The 23,824-nt window shown below is 33.2% G+C and overlaps 1 protein-coding gene across 9 annotated transcripts in view; it reads right to left on the minus strand.

Moving 5' to 3' along the window:
- Window positions 1-1,181: 1,181 nt before the first annotated feature.
- Window positions 1,182-23,824, minus strand: part of LOC115887206 (phosphatase and actin regulator 3) — a 155,678-nt gene continuing 133,035 nt past the window's right edge. For 7 of the 9 annotated variants that reach the window (XM_030906568.1, XM_030906566.1, XM_030906570.1 and 4 more), the window contains 10 exons: window positions 17,148-17,348; window positions 14,583-14,858; window positions 11,777-12,032; window positions 10,824-10,856; window positions 9,375-9,611; window positions 7,130-7,257; window positions 6,889-7,069; window positions 6,183-6,278; window positions 5,268-5,440; window positions 1,182-1,466 (listed from right to left, as the gene is read on the minus strand). In XM_030906568.1, the coding sequence (XP_030762428.1) occupies window positions 5,332-5,440; window positions 6,183-6,278; window positions 6,889-7,069; window positions 7,130-7,257; window positions 9,375-9,611; window positions 10,824-10,856; window positions 11,777-12,032; window positions 14,583-14,858; window positions 17,148-17,348 (1,517 nt within the window). In that variant the 3' untranslated portion in view covers window positions 1,182-1,466; window positions 5,268-5,331. The remainder of the gene's footprint in view (window positions 1,467-5,267; window positions 5,441-6,182; window positions 6,279-6,888; window positions 7,070-7,129; window positions 7,258-9,374; window positions 9,612-10,823; window positions 10,857-11,776; window positions 12,033-14,582; window positions 14,859-17,147; window positions 17,349-23,824) is intronic. The other 2 variants (XM_030906563.1, XM_030906567.1) reach the window with 2 other exon arrangements.

Consider the following 23,824-nt stretch of genomic DNA (forward strand, 5'->3'; position numbering starts at 1 on the left):
AATTTTTTTGTTAGTTGAAATGAAGAGTATTCTCGGGCTAATATATTTTTACACTGCAGATTATTTAAAAAACACTGTATACATTGTCACCTATAAGCTCATATAATTGGCTTTTAATAAGAATATCTATTTATTTTCTTTAACTACAAGAAAAAAATTAAAATTCGTTTACCGGGTGCGTCTCAAAAGTGGCTCATCCGTATAACTTTTTTATTTTTTTACTTAAAAAAAACAGAATTGGTATGTTAGTATATGACATAAAATAGGACTGACTGACGTATTCAATTGTTTTTGGTCACTTCCTGTTTCACCGGAAATGACTACAACTTTTGATTTTGAAAGGGCACCCTCGGAAGACCAAACACAATTGAATACGTCAATCAATCCTAATTTATGTCATATACTAACATACCAAATCTCGTTTTTTTTAAGTAAAAAATAAAAAAGTTATAGGGGTGAGCCACTTTTGAGACGCACCCGGTATACCTGCCTGAATTTTTTAAAATATCAAAGAACATAATATAGAAATACTAATATTTCTGAAGTTGGTGTATACAGGGTGATCTGAATATGCCTAAACAGCAACTGAAAATGTTGTTTTTGTGGAAATTAACTAAAAAACCATACTAAAACTTATTTAAAAAAACAACCACATATTTATATTTGCTTGTTGTTTGATGTGCTCGTAAGGCTTAGATTTCAATATATGTACAGGGTATTAATATTTTGCCAAAAAAAAATCAGAAAATTATTTTTTGAAAGAAGTTCTACAAAAAAATTGTAAATTAACATGAAACTAGTAAAAACAGAGAACGATTTGGTGTAAACACTATAGGTGACACTGTATTTAGGGTTATTCATTATAAGTATCCCTTGTTAGACATTTAGGCAAAATTTCTTAATGTAAAAATATGAAATATTTATAAAAAAAATGATTCTAGCTGTGAGTAATTCTGGGCAATTCTCTATAAAAATGCAATAGAAAGACACTTACTGTGAATAACCCTGTATATTTTCCGAAAAACAAAAAATACTTTAAACTTCAATCTTTCTCACTCTTACACACACATTCACATTTTGTTTACTACCGATAAAAACCGCGTTTTGTTTTCTCATCATGTAATATAAAATCACTGTATGTACAAAAAAACAATTATCATTATTATTATTACATCATATTATTATTTATTTACACAAATCTGTGTAACGTTCATCTTCAATGTTTTTGTTCTTTTATTTACCTATTATTAATAGTAATAATATTTAAACCTAATATTTTTTTCATTTTATTATTAAAAATGTCGCCAGGGGAGTGGGAGGGGAGGGTAGGGTAAATCGGTGGAGGGGACGATAGTTGCTAAGCGGTCAGGGGGGAAATAATAAAATCTAGAGTTACGCCCATCACAGAAATTTGGTATTCACCTTCATCTAAGGTCGAGCCTTGCAATTGTCAAGGCCTATGGAATCTGTAAAATAGAAAAAACAGTATATTAGATGGTTATCTAGTAGGCAAATGTAAAAAAATTAAATGATTTGTTGAAATAAGCTGATAAAAATGTATAATGAATATCAAATTTTATCTATGCCGATTAAATTGACTACAATAAGATATGTATATTCAGTAGGTCTGAGAATAGGTTGGTATCTATTTTTTATACCCATGAGTGAGAAGGGTGCAGTTTTTTTATTTTTTGTACAAAATTATTTTTTTTTATTTTTTTTATATTATGTGGCATGAAAAAATACATGCAACCCTAAATTTTCACCCTTCTACCATCAGCCTCTATTTTTAATAGCGTTATTATTAATTCAATAATTTGAATTTAACAACAAGTTGTTTTAAAAAATTGTCGGAGTACCTTAAATTGAAAACGTTAGTATGATTGGGAATACAGGATGTTTCAAAAACCGTCTTTGTGCCGTCTCTCGTGGGGAGGTTCCTCACGTAAAAATAAGATTTATTTTTCATGTCAACATAAGTCCGATTCTGCTTTGTTTCGTAGCTACAGGGTGTTAAAGTCTGAATAATATTTCAATTTATTATAATTTTCTTCCAAGTATTTTTAGTGATTCGAATGAAATTTTGGGGGTAAAAGTTACTATAACTGCTACATGTTTTAATACTAAAAAAGTGTCGATAAATTCATCAGGGACGTGCATATGGGTTATCACTGTAATATTTTTCAAAAAAAAAACATGTGCGCCACTGACTTTTTTTTTGATATCAAAATTGTGTAGGCCGTTTAATGCCAATTAAAAGTTATCTCTTGATATTTTATCGAACTCGGCCTCCTTCATGAGATAAACGCAATTTTATTAATCACAATTATTAACATTAAAATAAAAATAAAATTAATAAATTATATATTTTACCTTATTTATTATTAGATATTATTACTATTAGTTATTAGTTATCATTACTATCAGTTTAACCTACAACAATTTCAAATAAAAAGATAATGGTATTTAAGATAATTGCGAAGAACCTAATTTTAAAAACTTTTAACATCCTGTAACTCTAAAACTATGCATTTCCATACTAATGTTTATAGGAACTTTTTTTCGTATTTTTTGATAAATCAATGAGTATCTATTTAAAACTTTCGCAAGTTAATGATATCAACATTTTTTAAAGGTTGCTATTAGACTTGGACCAAGACAAATTAATAAAGTTGCATTGATCTCACCAAGGAGGCCGAAATTAACAAAATATGAAGAGACAACTTTTAATCGGCATTAAGCTGCTTACACTATTTCGCTAACAAGAGAAAAAAGTCAGTGACGTAGTATATGCTTTTTTTAGAAAAATATTCCAGTGATAACCCATTATGCACGTCTATGGTGAATATTTTGACACTTTTTTAGCTTTAAAATATGTCGCATTTATAGTAACCTTTACCCTCAAAATTTCATTCGATACGCTAAAAGGTACTAGGAAAACAATTATAATGAATCGAAAAAATATTAAGACTTTAACACCCTGTAGCTACGAAACAAAGTCCAACATAACTCCGATTCTCGGACTTATGTTGATAAGAAAAATAAATCTTATTTTTACGTGAGGAATCTCCCACGGGAAATGGCACATGTTTTTTGAAACACCTTGTATACCGGGTACAATTATTATATTAGTATACCAAAATTTCAATATACCGGGTACTATTTTCTGATTCTTTCTTGATACTGATTTATTTTAAAGATATATCTTATATCTCTCAGACATATCTTGGTCTTATTTGGATAAAATTTGATTTTACTTTTTTGAAAAACGATTCAATATGATGAATGATGCCGTACGTCTGTAGGTCGTACTAAAATTGTCTATAAGCAGTTCGAAACAGTACATAATATATGTTTGTGTATATCTGTGTGTATATTATTCTGATGTGACTAAACAAAAAGAAATAAGTTAGTAATGCTACACGACACAAGTATGGCGTCGATTTGGTAAGAGCTAGGTACTAAGGAAAAAAATAACTAAAAAATAGTGAGAAAAAGTACTTATTAAGGTCTATGTATCGAAGTTTTGAAGTGGGAATCGGAACTAAAGTATTTTGCAGTGCATATCAAAATGTAACACTTTTAGATATATTTTTCGTTGATTATGAAGTCTGTCCTGTGAATTTAAATTCCAGACAATAACTGTCATTGTTAGGTATCCCCTAGTTGGACAGATTTTAGTATACCATCGCTAGGCTCAATATGAATTCCAGTTGTATTTGTGTTCACATCTCAGAATAAGAGTAAAACTTCATCCAGTACCTCGAAATTTCACAAGTCGTTCTTTTTATACGTTACATCACACAGAATTTTTTTCTTATTTTGATCAAAATAGAGTGTATTTTGATAACAATAGATAGATGTGTAAAAACACCAGTTCAATCTTTTTTTTTCACTTTTCAATTATATTTGGCGCCCAACGTGGGGCGTGTAAAATAATATTTTATATAAAAAATTGGGGGTGCACTATGTGCGCATCTTACTAACAGCTATTAAATTGAAGAATTTGAAGGACCTGTTTGAAAAAGTGTAGTTTGAAATGTTGAAAAAGTAATAAATGTAAAATTAATTTATATTTTTTTATAATTAACGTATTAAAATATCAATATTTTTGAAAAATACGTGGACTGCTCACAAATACACGTCGTATCACTACGTATTTCTAAGCCGTAGGCTGTGTCTCGCCTGCCCGTGAATCACGGCCTTTTTACTCCCAGGGTGTGCCGTTACCACTTTTCGTGTCGCTACCTCTTGTGTCACGACTCGCTAGCTCGTGTGTCACGGCCTTGTGTAAATAAATAAGTGGCAATCTAGCATTTCTCTGATTACATAAATATAAAAAAACAACTACAAGTCTAATCAGCGAAAAATATCATTGTTCATAAGTGAAACATTTTGATTTTGCTTTAGGCTATTAAGTGACGTATAATATCTCTATTTGGTTTCGACAGAGTGTTTTTGAAATGTTAATTTACTTGATCAAAGCGGGTGCGGAAGTAAAAACTCTCAACCAACAAATTATAAAATAAATCTAATCATTACTGATGAAGCGTTGGACTTGCACAAACGTGATATTCGACGTACGCTGCCATTTAGAATATTTGAAACTACTTAAAATTTTTAATAGTCCAGAAAAACTGAATCCCATAGTTTTTCAAGTAAAATTCAAAATTCAAAAAAATGCATTATTTAATGTAATTTTTATCTTTTTTATTAAAAAAAGCTCATAACAAGACAAATTAAATAAAAATACAAAAGTCTGAGTCATATTTCAAAAATGGCAACTTCCAGCAAAAAACTAGTTACGCCACTGGATTCTACGTGAAAAACTCTACAAGAGACACAGTTTTCATCTTTGCGATAAGTTATAAGATAGCCAAGATACGTAGGGGCTTGAAAAATGCAATATTTTCAAATTCGCCCTGTATTTCAGGAACTAAGAGGGCTAGGACAAATCTGTGCGAAGCATCTTTAGTTAAATAAAAAAGTAACACTGTGGTGTGAAAACCACACGATATATCTTTACTCAAAAACAAGAAAACCCATAAAACACGAAAATGGAACACTTATTTAAGAGACATCCTGTATAATAACCTTAGACATTTATTTAAACAATTTTAGACTATATACCTTAAAAATTTGAGGCTTAAATATTTCTTTATCATGAAATTCTAATTGCTACAAAGCGAAAATTTTTAAGTAATTTTTAAATAATCTGATATAGCAGCGTATTTCTGTAAAATTATTTCTCCACTGTTTTTACTTACACGATATAATTTTTATTCGTCAAACCAATGGAAACCCATCAATTTTTTTAATAAAAATCTAACGCTATCCAACAATGTAAAACATGTTTTGTTTAAAATTGGGCTTTACTGGGGCCCTAGCCCGAATCACCACGCCCGGCCTATGGACAATTTTAGTGTTTATTTTGTAAAATCTGAAAACAACATCCAACATCACAACTTCACCAAAGCGACTAGCCATCGGGCAAGCTCTACTACTATTATATTATATTTGGCGCCCAACGTGGGGCGCCAAATAAAATCACCGAAAAGAAAAACGAGCACCTTAAAATTTTGATGTATTTTAAAGTTTTATTTATTGTGTTCTAGTGGGCCGATTTTGATGACTTATTAAGCAATACGTAGCTAAATTATTTGACTTTTTTGTAGAGATATTCGCTTTTGAAGAAAACACTAACATTTCTTTCGTAATTTTTATATTGCCTTTGCTTTTGGTGCTAAGAGATACTAAAAAGTCAAATAATTTAGCTGCAAATTGCTTAAAAGATCATCAAACTCGGTCCACGAGAACACAATATATCAAAAAATTTAATGTTGCCTGTTTTTTCCTATAACAAATATAGGAAATAATATTTAAATATCTGTATTTCATTTCCTTAAAAGGACCACTCTTTTTCTACATGTAAATAGAGAAAAAAGTCAAATTTTAAATGAGTTCTCAATAGAAAACACCGATAAAACATTTTTTAATTAAAAATACCCCTAACATAAATATAATATGTAGTTTCTTACAGCATTAGCATTCTATGGTGTAATTTTTTCTGATATTTTAGTTGGCTGGAATATATTTAATAGAGTAAAGCTTCCTACAGCCCTATTTACAACAGCTTAGCCTCATAAAATACTGCAAAAAATAAAAATAATATAAGTATTTACCTAGTTAAATGCCGACTGTCCTCATGCACGTCCATCTCAGAACTTTTGAACTCGTTTAGTTCTTTTCTTATGGCAGCCTTATCTTTTGGTGTTAGCCTGCAAACATTTGATTTTAAATATAACTTATAAATAGTACAGAGTCTGTGGTTTGGTTCTTTGTGAAACACCGTTGAAATATTAGTCTTTTAGTAAAATATTTAATAGTTATTTTTTATACAAGACGATAAAATGGTAAGTTATCGTCAAAAATACCAACAATAAATTACCAACAGATATTCAGGCTGAGACGACAAACGCCATATCCAAACTACTTCCATTTAAATCCCGAATAACTTATAAAAAGGAATACAAAAATGTTCAAAAATGGAAGTAATTAAAAAACGTGCCAGAAGAAATAAAGTTTTTAACCTATCCTCGTTGTTAAAGTATCATTTAATCTACCCTTGCGGTTAAAGTACTATTTTATCTACTATTTTTCATAGATATAAGGCAATTTTAACAACAGTTGCTATGGAAAAAAAAATAATTTGAAAAAAGATAACTTAAATGAAGTTGCAAATATCGCGCTATTTCGAGAACGTAGGGAAAGTAACAAGGAATTTTCAATGTTATTGTACGACACAATTGTACAAGATCATAATTTAATAAAAACTTATGATCTCCTAAAAACTTTAGGTCATTGGTCAATGTATAGATCAAAACTTACCTAGTCCAAGGCTTATCAGCCCTCCTATCATAGTCATGAGCCTGTGTCACTTCGATATAATCATTAAACCGAATGATTTTTTTCTCTTTAAGCTCTTCCACGGTCGGCCTGAAGCTCAGTTTCCTCAGCAAGAACCTCTTCTTCTCTTCCTTTTGTTTCTTCTCTTCTGCCGGACTTTGTTCTGTCAAAAATTAAAGAAATTTTTAGGTTAAAATTTCATTTTTTTTTGTGGAAACGTTACTTTTTAAGATGTTTCGTTCTTCGAGTTCTTCCTGCGTCGGCCTCATACTAAGCCTCCTGATCAGCCTGGCTCCTATGGCTTCTTTTTCACTTTGTCGTTCATTTTCTGATTGGATTTGTAAAATATTTCTGCAAAAAGAGTAGTTTGTTTATCGAGAAAACAGACAGTTATACAGTCAGAAAACAGACAGTTATGTTTATTGGTTTGACGGAACGATGAACGACAAACGGACGCCGATGCGTATGAACTCGCCTTTATATTTTTGAGGCTTGTCAAAGTCTTGCCAAATTATAGGTTATGATGTTGTGTCACCTTATGTCAAATACCCTGCGTTTTGGAAGATGATGCATTTTGATTCGTGTTACTACGTGTGTTTTGTGTCTTTTGAAGCTAAGTGGAGGAAAAATCGAGGGAAAATTAACTGTAAACCCAGAGCACAGTTTATAGTTAATACTCGCTGCCCAGGCAGAAGGTCTTATACACCAATAAAGTTTGTATACCATCTCTTCGTAGATAAATGCATCTTGTATATATGCTATAAGGATCGTACTAAATATATACTACTGGAGAGTATATGTTTAAATCAACATAATCAACCTTTAAGGTATAAAATTTGGTAAGTGTTATTATAAATAAAATAGTTTTTTTTTACAAATTTGTATTTGTACATAAGTGATATTGATAAATATAATAATAAATGCGGGAAGTTTCTTGAAGCTTGAAAGTAAGAAATAGTTCTTTTCTATATTTTTTGGTATGTGGTGTCTTGTTTTTGTTTGTTTTGTATTAACACATACCGATTTTTATTAAATAAAATAACTCGATTACATTTTTTCAGTTTTATACATTTTTTTACAATATTTTGATGTCAGTCAAATTTTAAATATACAAAGGGCTGGCAAAGGTTAGTCTTGGGTCGAGATTTCCGTATGTAAGAAGAGTACAATGCGTTTATAACGTACTGAACAAAGAGAGGACAGTAAACACGTTGCCAAACGTATGAAATAAACCGAGAAACTGTGCACATCGCTAAGAGACGTGGAAGGGGATACAGCAGATTTGTTGCAGTTGACCGGTCGACCCAATCAATACCTCTATCAGTACTTGTTCTAGGGAAAGGTGTACGTCATGCGTTCAGCTTGACGATTTAATTACGTCTCGTGATACTTGATTTGTTTATTTATTAACGAGTCGTTGTAATTTCCCTATAGCTTGAATTTTTATAAGTGCAAGCTAGAAACACTTGCATTTTTGGTAAAAATAAGTGGAATTGAGTGGGTGTTCGATAGTGGTCGCGCTATTACAACTCTGAATTCAAAAATCGATATCTCGAAATCTATTAGAAATAATAGATTGTAATTTTTTCAAGAACTTTGTTAATATTTCTGTTGTATTTTCTTTGTAGACAGTATGTGAAAATCTTTATCAATAAAAAAATTACACGATTGCTGAAAATTGCTATGCTCTAAAAGTAAATGGTTGGATTGTTTACAATTTTTGAATGGAAAAAACAACCTTATCGAATTTTTCTTATGTAAACATATTGTAAAATATCCGATCTTGAAAATAAAAAAAAGTTTCAATATCTAAAGTGGTTTTTGAGGCCTGTTATGTGTTAAAAAGTTGAGTTTTAAATTATCGCGATTACTGACGTTTTCTCGTTATAAAAAAATGACAACCTAACGATATCCTTATAATTCCATTTCAGATGCTCATAAACATGTCTAATGATTTTATCTAGTTATCTCTTGAAAAAAGAGTCTCTTAAAAATAAGCGGTTTGCGATCGTGATTTTACTTTACTTGATAGGGAAAGGCGTATCGGCAACGCCGCAACAGCACACAGTCACGCGTCGCGTCGGTCGGTCGCATTTCTCTCACTCCGACTTAATAAGATCCCTATGCGATTTACTTCCACACATGTAAATGCCGACCCAAAAGTAACAGTTGCCAGCACGGTATTAATTTCCTTCTATGCGTTCCATTTGTACCAACTTATTTTTTTTGTAAAATAAAACAAACTACTTTGAAATTAAAATGACAGACACATCTATCACTGTCAGGGATCTCGTCGTTGGACAGACTATAATTCGTCAACTTCAAAAATTGTAAAACTTTGGAGTTAAGTTCATTAAGGATGACAGTTAATTTTGACATTTGATATATGTTGACAGGCGTCTACTGTGTTTCTGTACCCAAATATATAAAAAACAACACTCGATAATTATATCTGTACTACGACTTACCTATTGATTAGTTCTTGCCTGTCAGGCCTCAGTGACAGCTTCAAAGACAGGCTCTCCTTCCTAGCTATCTTCATGGCTAGTCGGCTCTCCTCAGAAACGCCACTATCGTCGTCCCTGTACTGTATGGGTCCATCTGCTGAGTCCGAGTCTGTGTCATCTTCTCTGATGACGTACGGTCGCGTGTTCTCCTTGTTCTCCAAGGTGCAGGGCAGGCCTATGGCGAATTTGGCTTTCGCGCTGGAAAATACACGGAAATTAGTTAATATGGTTGGAATGTTGAAGGAGGAACACGGTTGCCAGATGAAATTTTGAAAATTCCCTAGATTAAGGGTGTATTCCGTTGCTTACCTTGGTTATTTTTTTATGTTCTGTTTCTATCGGTTTCCTGAAAGTTTTCTTATTACGGAACACGGTTCCTGGAAAATTCGGTTACAACTGTCACCAAACTAACCAGCGCGAGAAGGCAGGTTGTTCTGGTTTTCTTTGTCAATCATTGTTATTTACGTGACAGAAATCAAGCAAATATTGGAAGTTCGAGTGAAATTCTCATTTCATTTCTAAAATTTGTATTATTTTGTATTTACATCCAAAAGCAATGGAGGTAGGTAGTAAAGGTAAATAAATTTCATTAACTAAATGAAATGACTTTTTAGGACCATTTTAACTTATCATGCAGCCATTGTTTCTTAAAGTCAGGAACATTTAAAGAAAACATGAAAAACAAGGCAACAAGTGGTCGTGAATGTTTTGTAAGCTGTAAAAATATAAATATTGATTAGATTTGTTTATTTATTATTGATCTGTTTTAATATTGGACCTGCAAATCTTTACTAGAGCTGTCTAACGAGTTTAACAGTTTATTAATAAAGTACTTTTCAATATTAAACTCCATTGAAAAGAAGAAGCATACGTAAAAGTAGAGAATAGGTACATTAAAAATGCATAAAAGATAAATTATAATAGAGGTATTGAAATTTAGAAAACGTCAACATTTGACGTTTCCAGTATTTTAACAAACCGTTCCGTATCGAACTGATGTTTTTCAGGAACCGCTCTTTACCGTAGTTTACCGGTCTGGTTCGCCTGGTTTTGCAACGGAATACAGCCTCAAGTGAACAGACGTCCGTCATTATGACATTTTGCGGTTTATTTCAGTTTCAAGTGCAAGGCCATCAGTATTTATCATGACATGCTATGCAGCGTTGAAATATTACACAAAAAATAGGGATGATTCTTCTATGATATATATTACCTCGGGATTTAGTGTGAAAAAATAAATGACAACAGAAAAAGGTGGAATTTGTGATTAAAATTGCAGATATATGAATGGTTAAAAATTTAAAGTTTATATAGACTGTATTTTGAGCCTTTGTAGTTTGAATAAGATGTAAAGGTGGGTAGTGGAAAACGAAACAAGCTATTTTGTTAACACAGAGTACCAATATTTACCATATTCTTATCCTAGGCCTTGACAGTGGCCTTCTGCATTCGGGACAAAAGAAAAAATATGTTAGACAGGCTCAAGTTTATTCTAAATTTAATTCTAGAATTTTAAAATTAAAATATACTCAGTGACAGTTCCTACCTACAAGTGGTCAGATAGGGATTTTGAGAAGGAAAGATGTCTACAAATAGATTCTGAGAGAGGGAAACGATACGAGTTTGAGTAAGTAGATACATTCATATATCTAGGAACCGTATTTCTAAGGAAACGAAATGTAACTCAGGAAATTGTGGCAAGAATAATGGCAGGAAATAGATGTTAGCGCAATATAGAAAATGATTAAGAGTAAGAACATCTCTAGAAGTTTAAAAATCAGAATGTACCAAACAATGATACGACCAATGGTGCTGTATGCATGTGAAACGTAGACGTTCAATGCAACGCAAAGTTCGAGGCTAGAGACTTGGGAAAGAAAAATACTGAGGAAGATTTTTGGAGGAAAGAAGATAGACAACATATGGACCAGAAGAAGAAAATGAAGAATTAAAGCAACTATATCAGATACCGAATATAACGGTAGTAGCAAGAGCACAAAGACTGAGATGGCTGGGACACATTGAAAGAATGGCTGAAGGAAGAATTCCTAGTATGATAATGAAACGTGAAATAGGTGGAAAGAGAAGGAGGGGTGGACCGAGAACCAGATGGAAAAAGGATGTTGAAGAGGACTTGAGAAGGATAAGAGTGGATGGGTGGAGAATAAAGGCGAAAGACAGAAACAAATGGAGAAAGATAACCAATCAAGCCATAAGCCTTTTAAGCTTTTAGAGCTATTATATATAATCTTGTGTTTATGTCACTGAGTATATTCATTAATGACAAACAACTGTGTCTATATCAAGTATTCTCTCACTGGACAGATTTTAGTTTTCTTTATCTCTAAACAAATTAAACTTACTTGAAGCTGGAGTTGTGCTCTTGTTGCCTCATGCCCAGCGGCCTGTTCTCCTGGGTGGGTGTACCCTGAGGCGTAGACCCTCCGCTGTTCTTCTTCTTGAGCGCCGACTTGAGCGGCATGGCGTTAAAACGAGGCTCCTTGGCCGGAATCTCGTCTATCCTGCTGGTGTCGATGGCAGGGTCTGGCTGAGGCATCCGGTACATGTAGGAGTTCTCGTCGTCGCACTCTATCTCATACTCGTCATCTTCCTCGTTCTCTGAAAAGGGAATTAGGAAATTAAAGGAAGATCAATAAAAGTTGACGTGCGTGCATAGATAAATGAAACAAGTTTAGAATGGAGGCCCGTCAAAATTTTAGGTCGCGAAATTATTTCGGGCCGCGACCGTTGTACCTGATCTGGCGCTGCTGTAGCGGTTGCTAAGAACAACCGCAGACAAAAACAGAAATAATTTTCATAAAAATATATTTCTTCTACAAACAACGTCAAAAAATGACTAGGTGCGCAAAGTAATGCACGAAATGCTAATTACGCACACTGCATGTAAATTATATGGGATTTTGGAATTTTGATTTTTGGAAAATGAAGAACTAAATCATAATTAATTATTTATTTCGAAATATCCAAGAATAAACAAATAACAAATATCAAAATGAACACTAATGCATATTTTAGTTATTATTTACAATATTAACATTAATAGTACAACCAGTACACGAACCAATATTTAATCCCAAACTAGATAGTTCTGATTTTGCTTGACATATGGGGGTTTTGGGACTTGAGACACTATCCAATTTTGATGTAGAGGTACTTGATCCCGGTATTTGACACTCTAAAATTTTATTTGATATTTGAATTTTATTGTTGATATCCTCGACGTATCCCTCGGCCACTGTCGAAGATTTCCATCCTCCGTGGCGCTTCAAACTAAAAATATCACCCCCTGCATTACCAAGGAGTGTGGCTGAAGTTCTCCGGAAACAATGCCCAGGGTAGGCCTCATAATCTGGCAGCTTTAAGTGTTTTGCTATCATACTAGGTATCTTATCAATAGAATTTATGCCGACCGCTTGGTTAAAACATTTTTTATTTTGATATTTTAAAAACAATCTGCGACTGGTAGCATTTCTTGGATGAAGAGCTGCGTATTTTCGGTAAATCTCAATATAATTCAAATTTGACACTGTAAAGACTCGGCCTATGTTTGTTTTTGTATCGGGTACTTTAACAATCAAAATTGAATCTTTGTCTTTTATGTTATCGACCGTCATTTTCGTAAGTTCCTCATGGCGGCAAGCACTAGAAATACCAAGTATAGTCTATAAAACGAATAACTTTGAATTTGACAGTTCCCGCGGGCTTTTCTAGTGTTAATTTTATTAGGTTAGCACAAAGGGTTAGCAACTTGCGGCCATGCTGACGCATGGTCAATGTCGTCTCTAATAGAACAGCCTCGGAGCGAGATTTATGACGTCACGCTAGTTAGATACTACGGATTAATAAATATGTTGTAGAATACATGGAAAACATAATTATTCCTCGTATTTTTGGTTTGTATTTTAAAAATGATATAGTTTACATGAAATATACATAATATACAGTTAATAAATACAATATATATATACCTATTTATACTAATAAATACTTTGGCAGATAAACTATGAACCATACAAATGCAGCAAATGTTTTACAATATGGCAATAGTTTTTGTGTTAAGAATAATAATTTAAAAAAATATGTGGTCATCTTTTGACAAGTTTATATTAGTTTATTAATTGCAGTAAACATTATAATATATAAATAAATTTTGTGAATGCAAATAATAATACATCACTATTATGTTTTTTGTTAAATTAGATCGATTTTCAAACCTCAAAATTTAAAATATATTTTACATTTTATCCATTATCTTATGTACCACCTATTCATTATTTGTATATCGTAAAACATTTGCTGCATTTGTACGGTTCATAGTTTATTTGCCAAAGTATTTATTACTATAAATAAGTATATATTATATTGTATTTATTAACTATATATTATGTATATTTCATGTAAACTATATCATTTTTAAAATACAAACCAAAAATACGAGGAATAATTATGTTTTCCATGTATTCTACAACATATTTATTAATCCGTAGTATCTAACTAGCGTGACGTCATAAATCTCGCTCTGTGGCTGTTCTATTAGAGACGGCATTGGCCTAATATTTAGAAATGTCAAAAGCTGATGACATTTTGTCAATTATGAAATTTCGTGTTGATTTTTGCAAGAAGAGGAAGAACTGTCACTTGTTTTATTATTTTCTTTTTCTATTTCAAAAGAAACTAAAAAGAGTTACCCGTCTGATTCGTTCAGGCACTCAATTTAAAGAATATCAGTAACTTTTTTGACAGAGGGATTTTATATTTGCCATGTTGGTAAAAAATAACGGTCATAATTCAAAGTTAATCATTTTATAGACTATATTAAAACGACCTAAAAGGAAATCGATGACGATGTTCAGTAATAAAAAAACATACATCTTTTCGAAGCAACAATATAATAATAATAATTTTTAGGGATATCCCGATTTTAATGTTTGTAGAAAAAATGTTGTTTGCAACTCGTGCGCGAACTACTTTGGTGATCTCGATTAATTTTTCAACTCGGCTACGCCTCGTTAAAAAATTCAAGTATCGATCACCAAAGTAGCACTTACCGCACTAGATACAAAAATAACTGTTTTTTGGTGCAGCCTAGTGTTCGCTCTGTTCACCATCGTCCAATTTATAACCAAACTCGCAGCGTTGCCTCCTTACCTTCGTAGTCGTAGTCGGCAGGGTTGGGTAGCGGACTGCCTTGAGGCGGCGGCCTGCGCGGCTGCGGACTGGGGCTGCTGAACATGGGCGGCGGCGGTATGGGTCCGATCTCCGACACCGGAATGGGCGGCTCGGGCAGCTCGGACAGCACGAACTGGGGCAGCGGCGGCACGTTCGAGGGCAGCTGCTGGTGGGCGGCCAGCTGGTGGTGGTGCGATTGCTTCTCTTGAGCGGGAGGCGTCGAGCCGGGGGGACCGATCTGCTGGCCGTCGGTGACTGGAAGAGAGAAACAGGTTAGGTTCACTTCTCAGTCTATTAACTTGCAAATCGAATAAAAAGGATCCAAGTGACTTTTTTTTAACGAACTTAAGTTATAGAATACACTAAAAAAATATGAGTAATTTTACAAAAAAAAATAATATACAGGGTGTCCCAGGCTGAGCGTGCATTAGAAGTTTCTAAAGAACCACAATATCTAGATCGGAGATTTTTTGCACATCATTGCTTTAGCCCACGGCCACACAGAAAGCGTTTTTAGCGTTTTGCGTTTTTTGCGCCTCAAGCGCTTTTTGCGATTTTACCGTTTTAAGCGCTTTTTTCGATTTGTGTTCATTAAAAACACGTAAAAGACGCGGCAGATCTGCAGCTTCTATCAAGATGTCAATTAGTAACGTCACAAGCTCGTGGATTCCCGGCCCGTCCAACAATCAATCCTGTGAGAAAGAGATAGGCGAGATCGGCGCCGTTAGCGTTGAAGAGACGAAGATAAAAGATGCTGGGATCGAATTGTGGACGGGCCGGGGCATATATCCGGAGACAAACACAATCTACTGCTAGTGCCAGTGGTGTGTGTAAAAATAATAATTATTATTTGCCATTTATTTTACGAATTTTAGTTTATATGTGTATAGTTTTTTTATATTGTAGTGTTGTGGTTAGTACTTGTTATAATTATAATATAATAAATAATTATGTATTAGTATAGTAAATATTTCTGGTTGCTAATGCAATTTTAGGACATGATTATTTATGAAACATTTTGGAGTGAAACTTCTTTACGCGCGCTGGGAGTAAAAATTCAAGGCCGTGACATACGAGCTAGTAAGACGGCCCTGACACACGAGCTCGTTGTAACGAAACGTGTTAACGGCTTAGAAATACGTAGTGACACGACGTGTATTTGTGAGCAGTCCACGTGTTTATCAAAAATATTGATATTTTAATACAAATTTTGTAAAAGTGAATCAAATTATTAAGTGTAAAAAAACATTTGTTACACGTAAAAAACTATTTTTATTATTTTACGCGAATAAAACTGTTTTGGTTTGGTAAAACAAGTAAAAAATTATTTTTTACGCGTATAAAACTATTTGTTTCCGTTAAAAAAAGACCTTTTTTACGCATAAAAAGCTATTTTTTACGCATAAGAAAATATTCCTTTAATTTATTACTTTTTGAACACATTCATTTCAAAATACACTTTTTCAAACATTTTTTCTTCATTTCTTCAATAAAATCTTCCTCAACAGTAGATGTTCTTTATAACAATATTTTTAGATAATACCCTAAAATGAAAAAAAATGCATAGTATTTAATTTATTTTTAATGTATTATTAAATATAACGTCCGCCTATGACAGGGTCTCATCTCAGAAAACGCTAAAGACGCTAGAGAAAACAAACTGATTTGTTTTCATATGCGTTTTTTGCGAGACATGCCGAACGCTACACGCTTTTGGTGTGGCCACTCCTATATAATCCTGTTATTTTGTTTTAGTCGCTAAAGACGCTTCACGCTAAAAACGCAAAAACCGCTTTCTGTGCTGCCGTGGGCTTACAACGAGATCTATCGATTAAAAATATTTTCAATAATCTTATATAATGGCGGTAGCTGTCATGGAATTGAGCGTTAAAAAAATTATCATAAATAATTTTTTTCAGATGGAAACCCACTGTTTTTATTTCACTAATGAAAAGGATTTTCAATTCGTTACTTTTTGACCATACATGTTTCTATACCTAAAATAAATCGTTTTTAAGTTATTTAAGATTTAATTTGAAAACGTATATTTTTCTTGATGTTATCTAGCTTCCAACGTTCTGACATTAAGTGTCAAACGGTCAGACAATTTATTTCCATCTGTCAGAAAACGGATTATTTGAATTTCCTCTCTATATTATAAATACTCACTGCTTTTTTCTCAAAAACGGTCAACTAATTTGGCGGGCAATTTTCTCCGTTTTACCATTTAACCTTACATGTACTTTTACGTACCTTTATGTACCTTACATCTACTTTTATTTGCTTTTTTAAATTCAATCCACGCCAATTTGTATTATTCCACTTGTTTACCCACTACGACTGCGCCATGTAATATGGCTTAAACTACGATTGTTTAATCATATAGGTTTATTATTTAAATGTAAAATAGTTTAACAATAATTAGGATGCGTAGGAATATGGCGCAGTCGGTAGGATTATATTCCCCTCAATTGTGAATTTATTTACTGTCCATTATTCTTTTAATAGGAACCCCAGTCTAATTTAACATTCTGAGTGACTTACAGTGTTCACTGTGGTAGCACAACAACCTCCTGGTGAGTTTACTGTGACCCAGCGAGCTGGGCCTCTCAGCGGGTTTCCTGCTGCCGTCGTCTCCCCCTCCCCCCTGGTTCGAGGGTTGAGAAAGGTGGAGGCCAGTCTCGCCGTTGGGGGACATTGAGCCGTTCTGAGCATTGCTTCCATCAGTCTTATCTTTTTTGGGCTCTGAAACAATAAGGACATCATCAGAAATATGTATTAGATAATAATTACGCATAAGATACATTGATATAATGTGCGTCAACGACTCAGGACAGATTTCGACAGACGATGACAGCAAAAAGATTAATAAAAGCCATGGCAATCCTATTTTTTCACATCCATAGGACAGACTATACCGGGTGTTGCTTCGTCGGACGGGACATAGGAAATCCCACGTAAATTTTAATGGGGTCAATTATTGGCTTCCTTAATTATTTTAGAGAATAATTCTATTTAGGTTTATTGAAGAGCACCCACATTCAAAAGAATAACTTTAGATATTTTTGATTAGCTCGTTTACGAGTTATCGCCGATTTCTTTAAATATTTCTTCTTTCTTATGGCCCTGTATTTACTTATGAGCACCAGTCAAGGTAAAAGATAACTGTCAAATGAAGTTGTCATTTCAGAAATTTACCTATTTAGAGCTTTATTATTATTGAAAACTCATTCCTACATCGGAAATCTTAAAGATGTATTTATAAATACAAATTAATATGAATTAAAGTAAAATAAAGTAATCAATTACAAGGTTAATTATAGTATTATTACAATATTCAATAAATTATTAATTTAGGTACTATTAAATTGTTAGAACTTTAGGATTTAAGAAGATGTTCAAATATTCCTTCATCGACTGATAGACAATAACCCAGGCGATCATAAAATTCTCTTCTTACATTCGCTAGTTGGTAAACTGAAATTCTATTGCATTCGGCAGAAATAGCATTTTTTAACTCGTCTAGATTTGGGTATTTTTTATCCTTGTATATCCTGTTTTTTAAATGGCCCCAGAGAAAGAAATCATTTGGCGAAATATCAGGAGACCTTGCTGGCCAATTTACTGTATGATTTAGGCCAATAACATAACAGCCATCCATTTGATACCAAACTTCCTGATTTTCTCTAGCGGCATCATGTAAAGCAGGTAAAATATGATTTTCGAGTAGTTCCAAATAATATTCTGCATTTAAATTTCGCGTAACAAATAATGACCCGATAATATTGTGTCCGAATATCCCTGCCCAAACATTTACTTTCTGTGGATATTGCGTCCTTGTTTCGACAAACCTGTATTGGTTTTCTTTGTTCCGATATCGATAATTTTGAACATTGGGTTCATTATTTAAGGTAAACGTGCATTCGTCAGTGAAACATATGTTTTTTTTTAAATTCCCTATCCGAGAGACTCCGTGTTTGCTCTTCCATCATATCAAAACAAAACGCCTGCCGCCGTATTTCGTCCCCATCTCGTAGCTCTTGGTACTTTTCATATTTGAAGGAATAGTATTTATGTAGTTTCAAAATTCGAAACGCTGTAGTGTGATCTATTTCTATTTCATCCTCAAGTTTCCTTGTGCTGATCTTTCCTTCGTTCTCTTCCACACACAATAAAACTTCCAAGTCGGTATCATTTCTTGCATCTTCTCTTTGTTCCTGCCTTGCTTCACATCTGCAGTTATTTATTAGGGTACCTTTGGTCTCAAATCTCTGGATATTCCTTGAGATTGTAGATTTTCCAGGTATCGGTCTATTCGGGTACAGAGCAGCAAACATGTCCGACAACCTTTGATAACTATTTCCTTGATAATACCATTTAATCATCAATACTTTTTCTTCGGTAGTGTAATTCATGGTTAATATTTTCGATGTAAGTATGAGTTTTTAATAATAATAATAAAGCACTAAATAGATAAATTTCTGAAATGACAACTTTATTTGACAGTTATCTTTTACCTTGACTGGTGCTCATAAGTAAATACAGGGCCATAAGAAAGGAGAAATATTTAAAAAGAAATCGGCGATAACTCGTAAACGGGCTAATCAAAAATATCTAAAGTTATTCTTTTGAATGTGGGTTTTAGTGCTCTTCAATAAACCTAAATATAATTATTCTCTAAAATAATTAGGGAAGCCAATAATTGACCCCATTAAAATTTACATGGGATTTCCTATGTCCCGCTCGACGATGCAACACCCGGTATATTCTTATTCAATAATGGTTTTTGGTACCATTACTTCTCTCATTTTCCTACCGTACTTGGTCAGAATAGAATTCATTCACGACCAGCTGCAACAATGTAACTTTTAATGCGGGAGCGTGTCAATGATTTTTCACGCTGCCAAACAGACTATAAATAACTTTACTTAACCTTCATTAAGGTTCTAAATTAGTGTGTGTGCATTTCGGACAATTGCTGTGACGAATTCCTTTCATACTTTTATGAAATTATAAAAATAATTATGTTTGAAATTTTAATTTTCCTTACTTAAAAATAATTTGGGATTTTTATTTTAAAAATAATTTGGGAAGTCGGGGAGAATAAAATTAGTACCATCTAATGTTCAAAGTGGAAAGTACCTATTGCGGAAAAAAAATTCGGTAGAAATTTGGAATGAACTAAAAGACAAATTAGGGTAGGCGGAAGTTAGCTTGATGAGCTATTTCAAAAAAAAGTATAAAACAGCTTTGACTACGGCTTATGTTTTGACATTGATTAGTCCTCGGGAATAAAAATATAACCTGACATCAGAAGAAACTAGTCCCGCACTAGAGTTTGCGAATAAAATGTATTCAAATACCGGATTTCTGCCACTTCACAATTTCAAAATAAATCTCCGCCATTTAGAAGTGTAATGGATTCACACGAAATAACTTCCAAAATCGGTCTAACATTTTAAATGGATGATAAGTGTTATATGTTATATCTTTTACAAATATTTTTCAATCTAGAAGTATTTAAACGTTATAACAACAAGTGTAACTTTGTACTTATTTGATGAATAGATAGAGGATGTATTTGATATAAAAATACTTTTTTATAGCTTTATAGTAAAAGTTTTTATAATTTTTACAGTTATCTTTCGATTTATCATAACAAGCTAATTTTTTTTATTTAAACCCATGATTAAAATGAAAAAAAGTTGATTTAAATCATTGCACCCTGATTTGTTCTAAATCATTTTTGAGCGAGATAAAGGAACCTTACCCTTCTTTTTTCTACAAGAAGACCCTCTTCTGTACCCAGGCGGTAAAAACATAGCGGGGGGAGTTATGGGTACCGCGGTATCCCAATAGGGGACCACATCGGGGTGACTTTGGTTGGGATCGGGTAGTTCCAACTTGGGCTGTTGCTTTTCGCATCTACGTCTTCTTCGACCTCCCGGCGTGAAGGTTTTCACCAGAAAACCCACCCCGGCATTCATTTTTGCGATGTTTTTATTTAATTATAGGTTTAAGTTCGATGTATTTGTTGCATCTTCGATTGATTTATCAGAAAATATGGAAATATATTTTTTTTTAATTAAAAATAAATACATACTTCTTAACCTGCCTTTAAAGTTAGTTCAGAACCATTAGTACAGCACCATAATGGTAATATGGTGTACAAACGGTAAAAAAATATATTTTTTTAAATTAATAATTTAAGAATTATCAACAGAAAATTTGATTTTTTATATGGGACACACAGAAAAATAATTTAAAATTACCTTTCCAAAAATGTAGAATACTTGATATTTTGCTTGATCCCTCTTGGAGATGTAGAGTTTTTAAAAATTCGCTCACTTTGAAAAAGTAGACTTTGATGCAAAAAAATTCTGTGAGTAAAACGAAAATAATATTTGCAGAGAGAGATGCAGAATTTCATAACAATTTAAATTATATTTAACAACATCAACACCTTTAAACTATATTATCTAATAACAATAAAAATTAATAGCAAACCAAGACTTGAGATTTTGCTACAGGTGTTCGACATATTCGACCATTTTCTGTTATGGACAAACGGGACCTTTCTGTTCCGGTTTCTGTTATGGACAAACGCACCAAATCTCCTCAATAGTGCCAATAAGCGAGGAACAACAAGGATTCCGAAGAAACCGATCAACTACCGATGCACTATTCATACTCAGGCAACTAGTTGAAAAATCCTTAGAATATAACTCTCCAGCCTATCTATGTTTTATAGATTTAACAAAGGCCTTTGATAGAGTTCAACTAAAAGACATCATCACCATCTTGGAAAGCAGTAATGTCTCGAAAGAACTCACAGAACTTATCAAGGACTTAAACACAAACACGACAACCCAAATAAGAACAAACTTTACCTTAACGCAGCATCTTCGAACTACAACTGGTATTCGCCAAGGCGACAGTCTCAGCCCTCTGTTATTCAACACAATCATGGATCAAGTAATAAAAACTGTCAAGAATACTGGATTAGGATATCGAATGGGAATGCATAAAGTAAACATATTATGCTATGCCGATGACGCAGTAATTATTGCAGAGTCAAAGGACGACCTCCAAAGAATGCTACAAGCTTTTAACAGACAGGCAGAAAAACTTAACATGCAAATTTCCACAAATAAGACCAAATTCATGACCATTACAAAAAAGCCTCTACGGTGCAAATTGGCAATAAAAAACAAAACTATTGATCAGATAATGTCATTCGAATACCTCGGATGCAAAATTACAAGCTCAGGATTCCTGGAAGAAGAAGTAAGGAAACAAGCCAATAAACCTGCCGCAATATCAGGACATCTTAAATATCCCATATGGAAAAACAAACATTTGAGTACAGAATGTAAGTCAAGAATATACAAAACCTGCATACGACCAGTGATGACATATAGTGCGGAAACATCAGTAACAAAGAGAATCCTACGAACTACTGAAATGAAGACCTTAAGAATGATAACTGGATACACATTGAGGGACAGACAGAGAAATGTAGACATAAGAGAAAAGTGCCAAACAAACGACGTTGTCAGATGGATAATGGAGAAGAAGAGAATGGAACCAGCATGTCAATAGAATGGGCCCCGACAGAATGGCCATAATAATTCGCAACAACGTACCCCATGGCAGAAGACTACCTACCTACTAGTTAAAAGTGGCGAACTTTTAAAAATTCTGTATTTCGGGGACTATAACAAAATATCAAGTGTGCTATATTTTTGGAGAGGCAATTTTAATTTCTTTTCATTTAGTTAAAAATATACAGGCTGTGCCAAATAAAAAATCAATTTTTCTGTTGATAACTCTTAAATTATTAATTTAAAAAAAATATACTTAAACCATTAAATTCAACGTAAAAAGGTGCTTTGGAAATGTTTTCATAAAAATACAAAATTTTCCATAACAAAAAAGTTACAGCGATTTGTTAAAAATGCAGATTTTTAACGGTAACAGATATCGACGTCCGGTTTTCACCATCATGATTTTGATAAAAATTGAGCTCCAGACACCGATATTAGTTTTTGTAGAAAATCTCCTGTACAAAAAGGTGTTTCCCTATAAAAGCGTCGAATTTTACCCACCCTGTACTTAATTTTACAAAATATTTCAACTACATGCAAGTCATATCAACCTTTCTTTAAAAGAAGAATATTAAAGAACTATCAAAAAACATCCCCCTCCCCCATCTTTTATTTACATTAAAACTTACTCATTTCCTGTATAAAACATCAAGTTCTATTTTTTTCCAAAAAAATAATCCCAAAAAACTAATCCCAGCTCACACTTAATACACTAACACGAACAAAAATTTAACCTGAACTAAAATACGTTTGGCCCGATCGTATATATTTTTAAATTTCCTGCAAATATTTTGAAATCAAAATGTATATAATGCTGGCGGGAAAAAGGTATCCTGAACGATTTGTTTTCAGCGAAAAACAACAGGAATTTGCCGAATCGTTTTGGAAAAACACGAATTCTTTATAAGTTGGGAGAAAAATATTATTTTCCGTTAAAAAATAAAGAAATTTCAACATTATACTGAGGATAGAAAAAGGGTATTTAGTCAGAAATGTAAAAAAAAATAAAAAAGTTACTGCGATCGATGCTATTCCAAGCCATCTGTGACGCCGTTTTTTTTTCGATCGATTATGGTATTCTGTAAATCATTCTCGACAAAAGCTTTGGAGTTCAGGTCTGTTTTATACAGGGTGAGTCTTAAATAAGTGCACACAGGGCCGGCGGAAGGCAAATACTGAGACTGGGCGAGTACCCTATATGGCGCCCCCCCCCCCCCCCCCCCCCCCCCCCCAATGTTATTATAATTCTCTTTTTCTCTTCTTTCAATACTATCCTTTAACAACAACTAAGCATATTTTATGCTACTGTAACAATAAATTCTCACTTAAAGATACTTCAAAATTCTTCTTTTCTTTCAATCTTAGTCTGCGGTTATTGTTTTTTGTATACCGGGTGCGTCTCGAAATTGACTCACCCCTATAACTTTTTAATTTTTTTACATAAAAAACGAGATTTGGTATGTTAGTATATGATATAAATTAGGATTGATTGACTATTAAGTTGTTTTTGGCCACTTCCTGTTTCACCGGAAATGACTAAAACTTTTGATTTTTAAATGGCACCTCGGTATATTTCTACTTTATTTGATAGAAAATGACACTCTGAGTAGAATG

The sequence above is a fragment of the Sitophilus oryzae genome, unplaced genomic scaffold (assembly GCF_002938485.1).
Source record: "Sitophilus oryzae breed Bouriz unplaced genomic scaffold, Soryzae_2.0 scaffold_555_pilon_pilon, whole genome shotgun sequence".
Lineage (NCBI taxonomy): Eukaryota > Metazoa > Arthropoda > Insecta > Coleoptera > Curculionidae > Sitophilus > Sitophilus oryzae.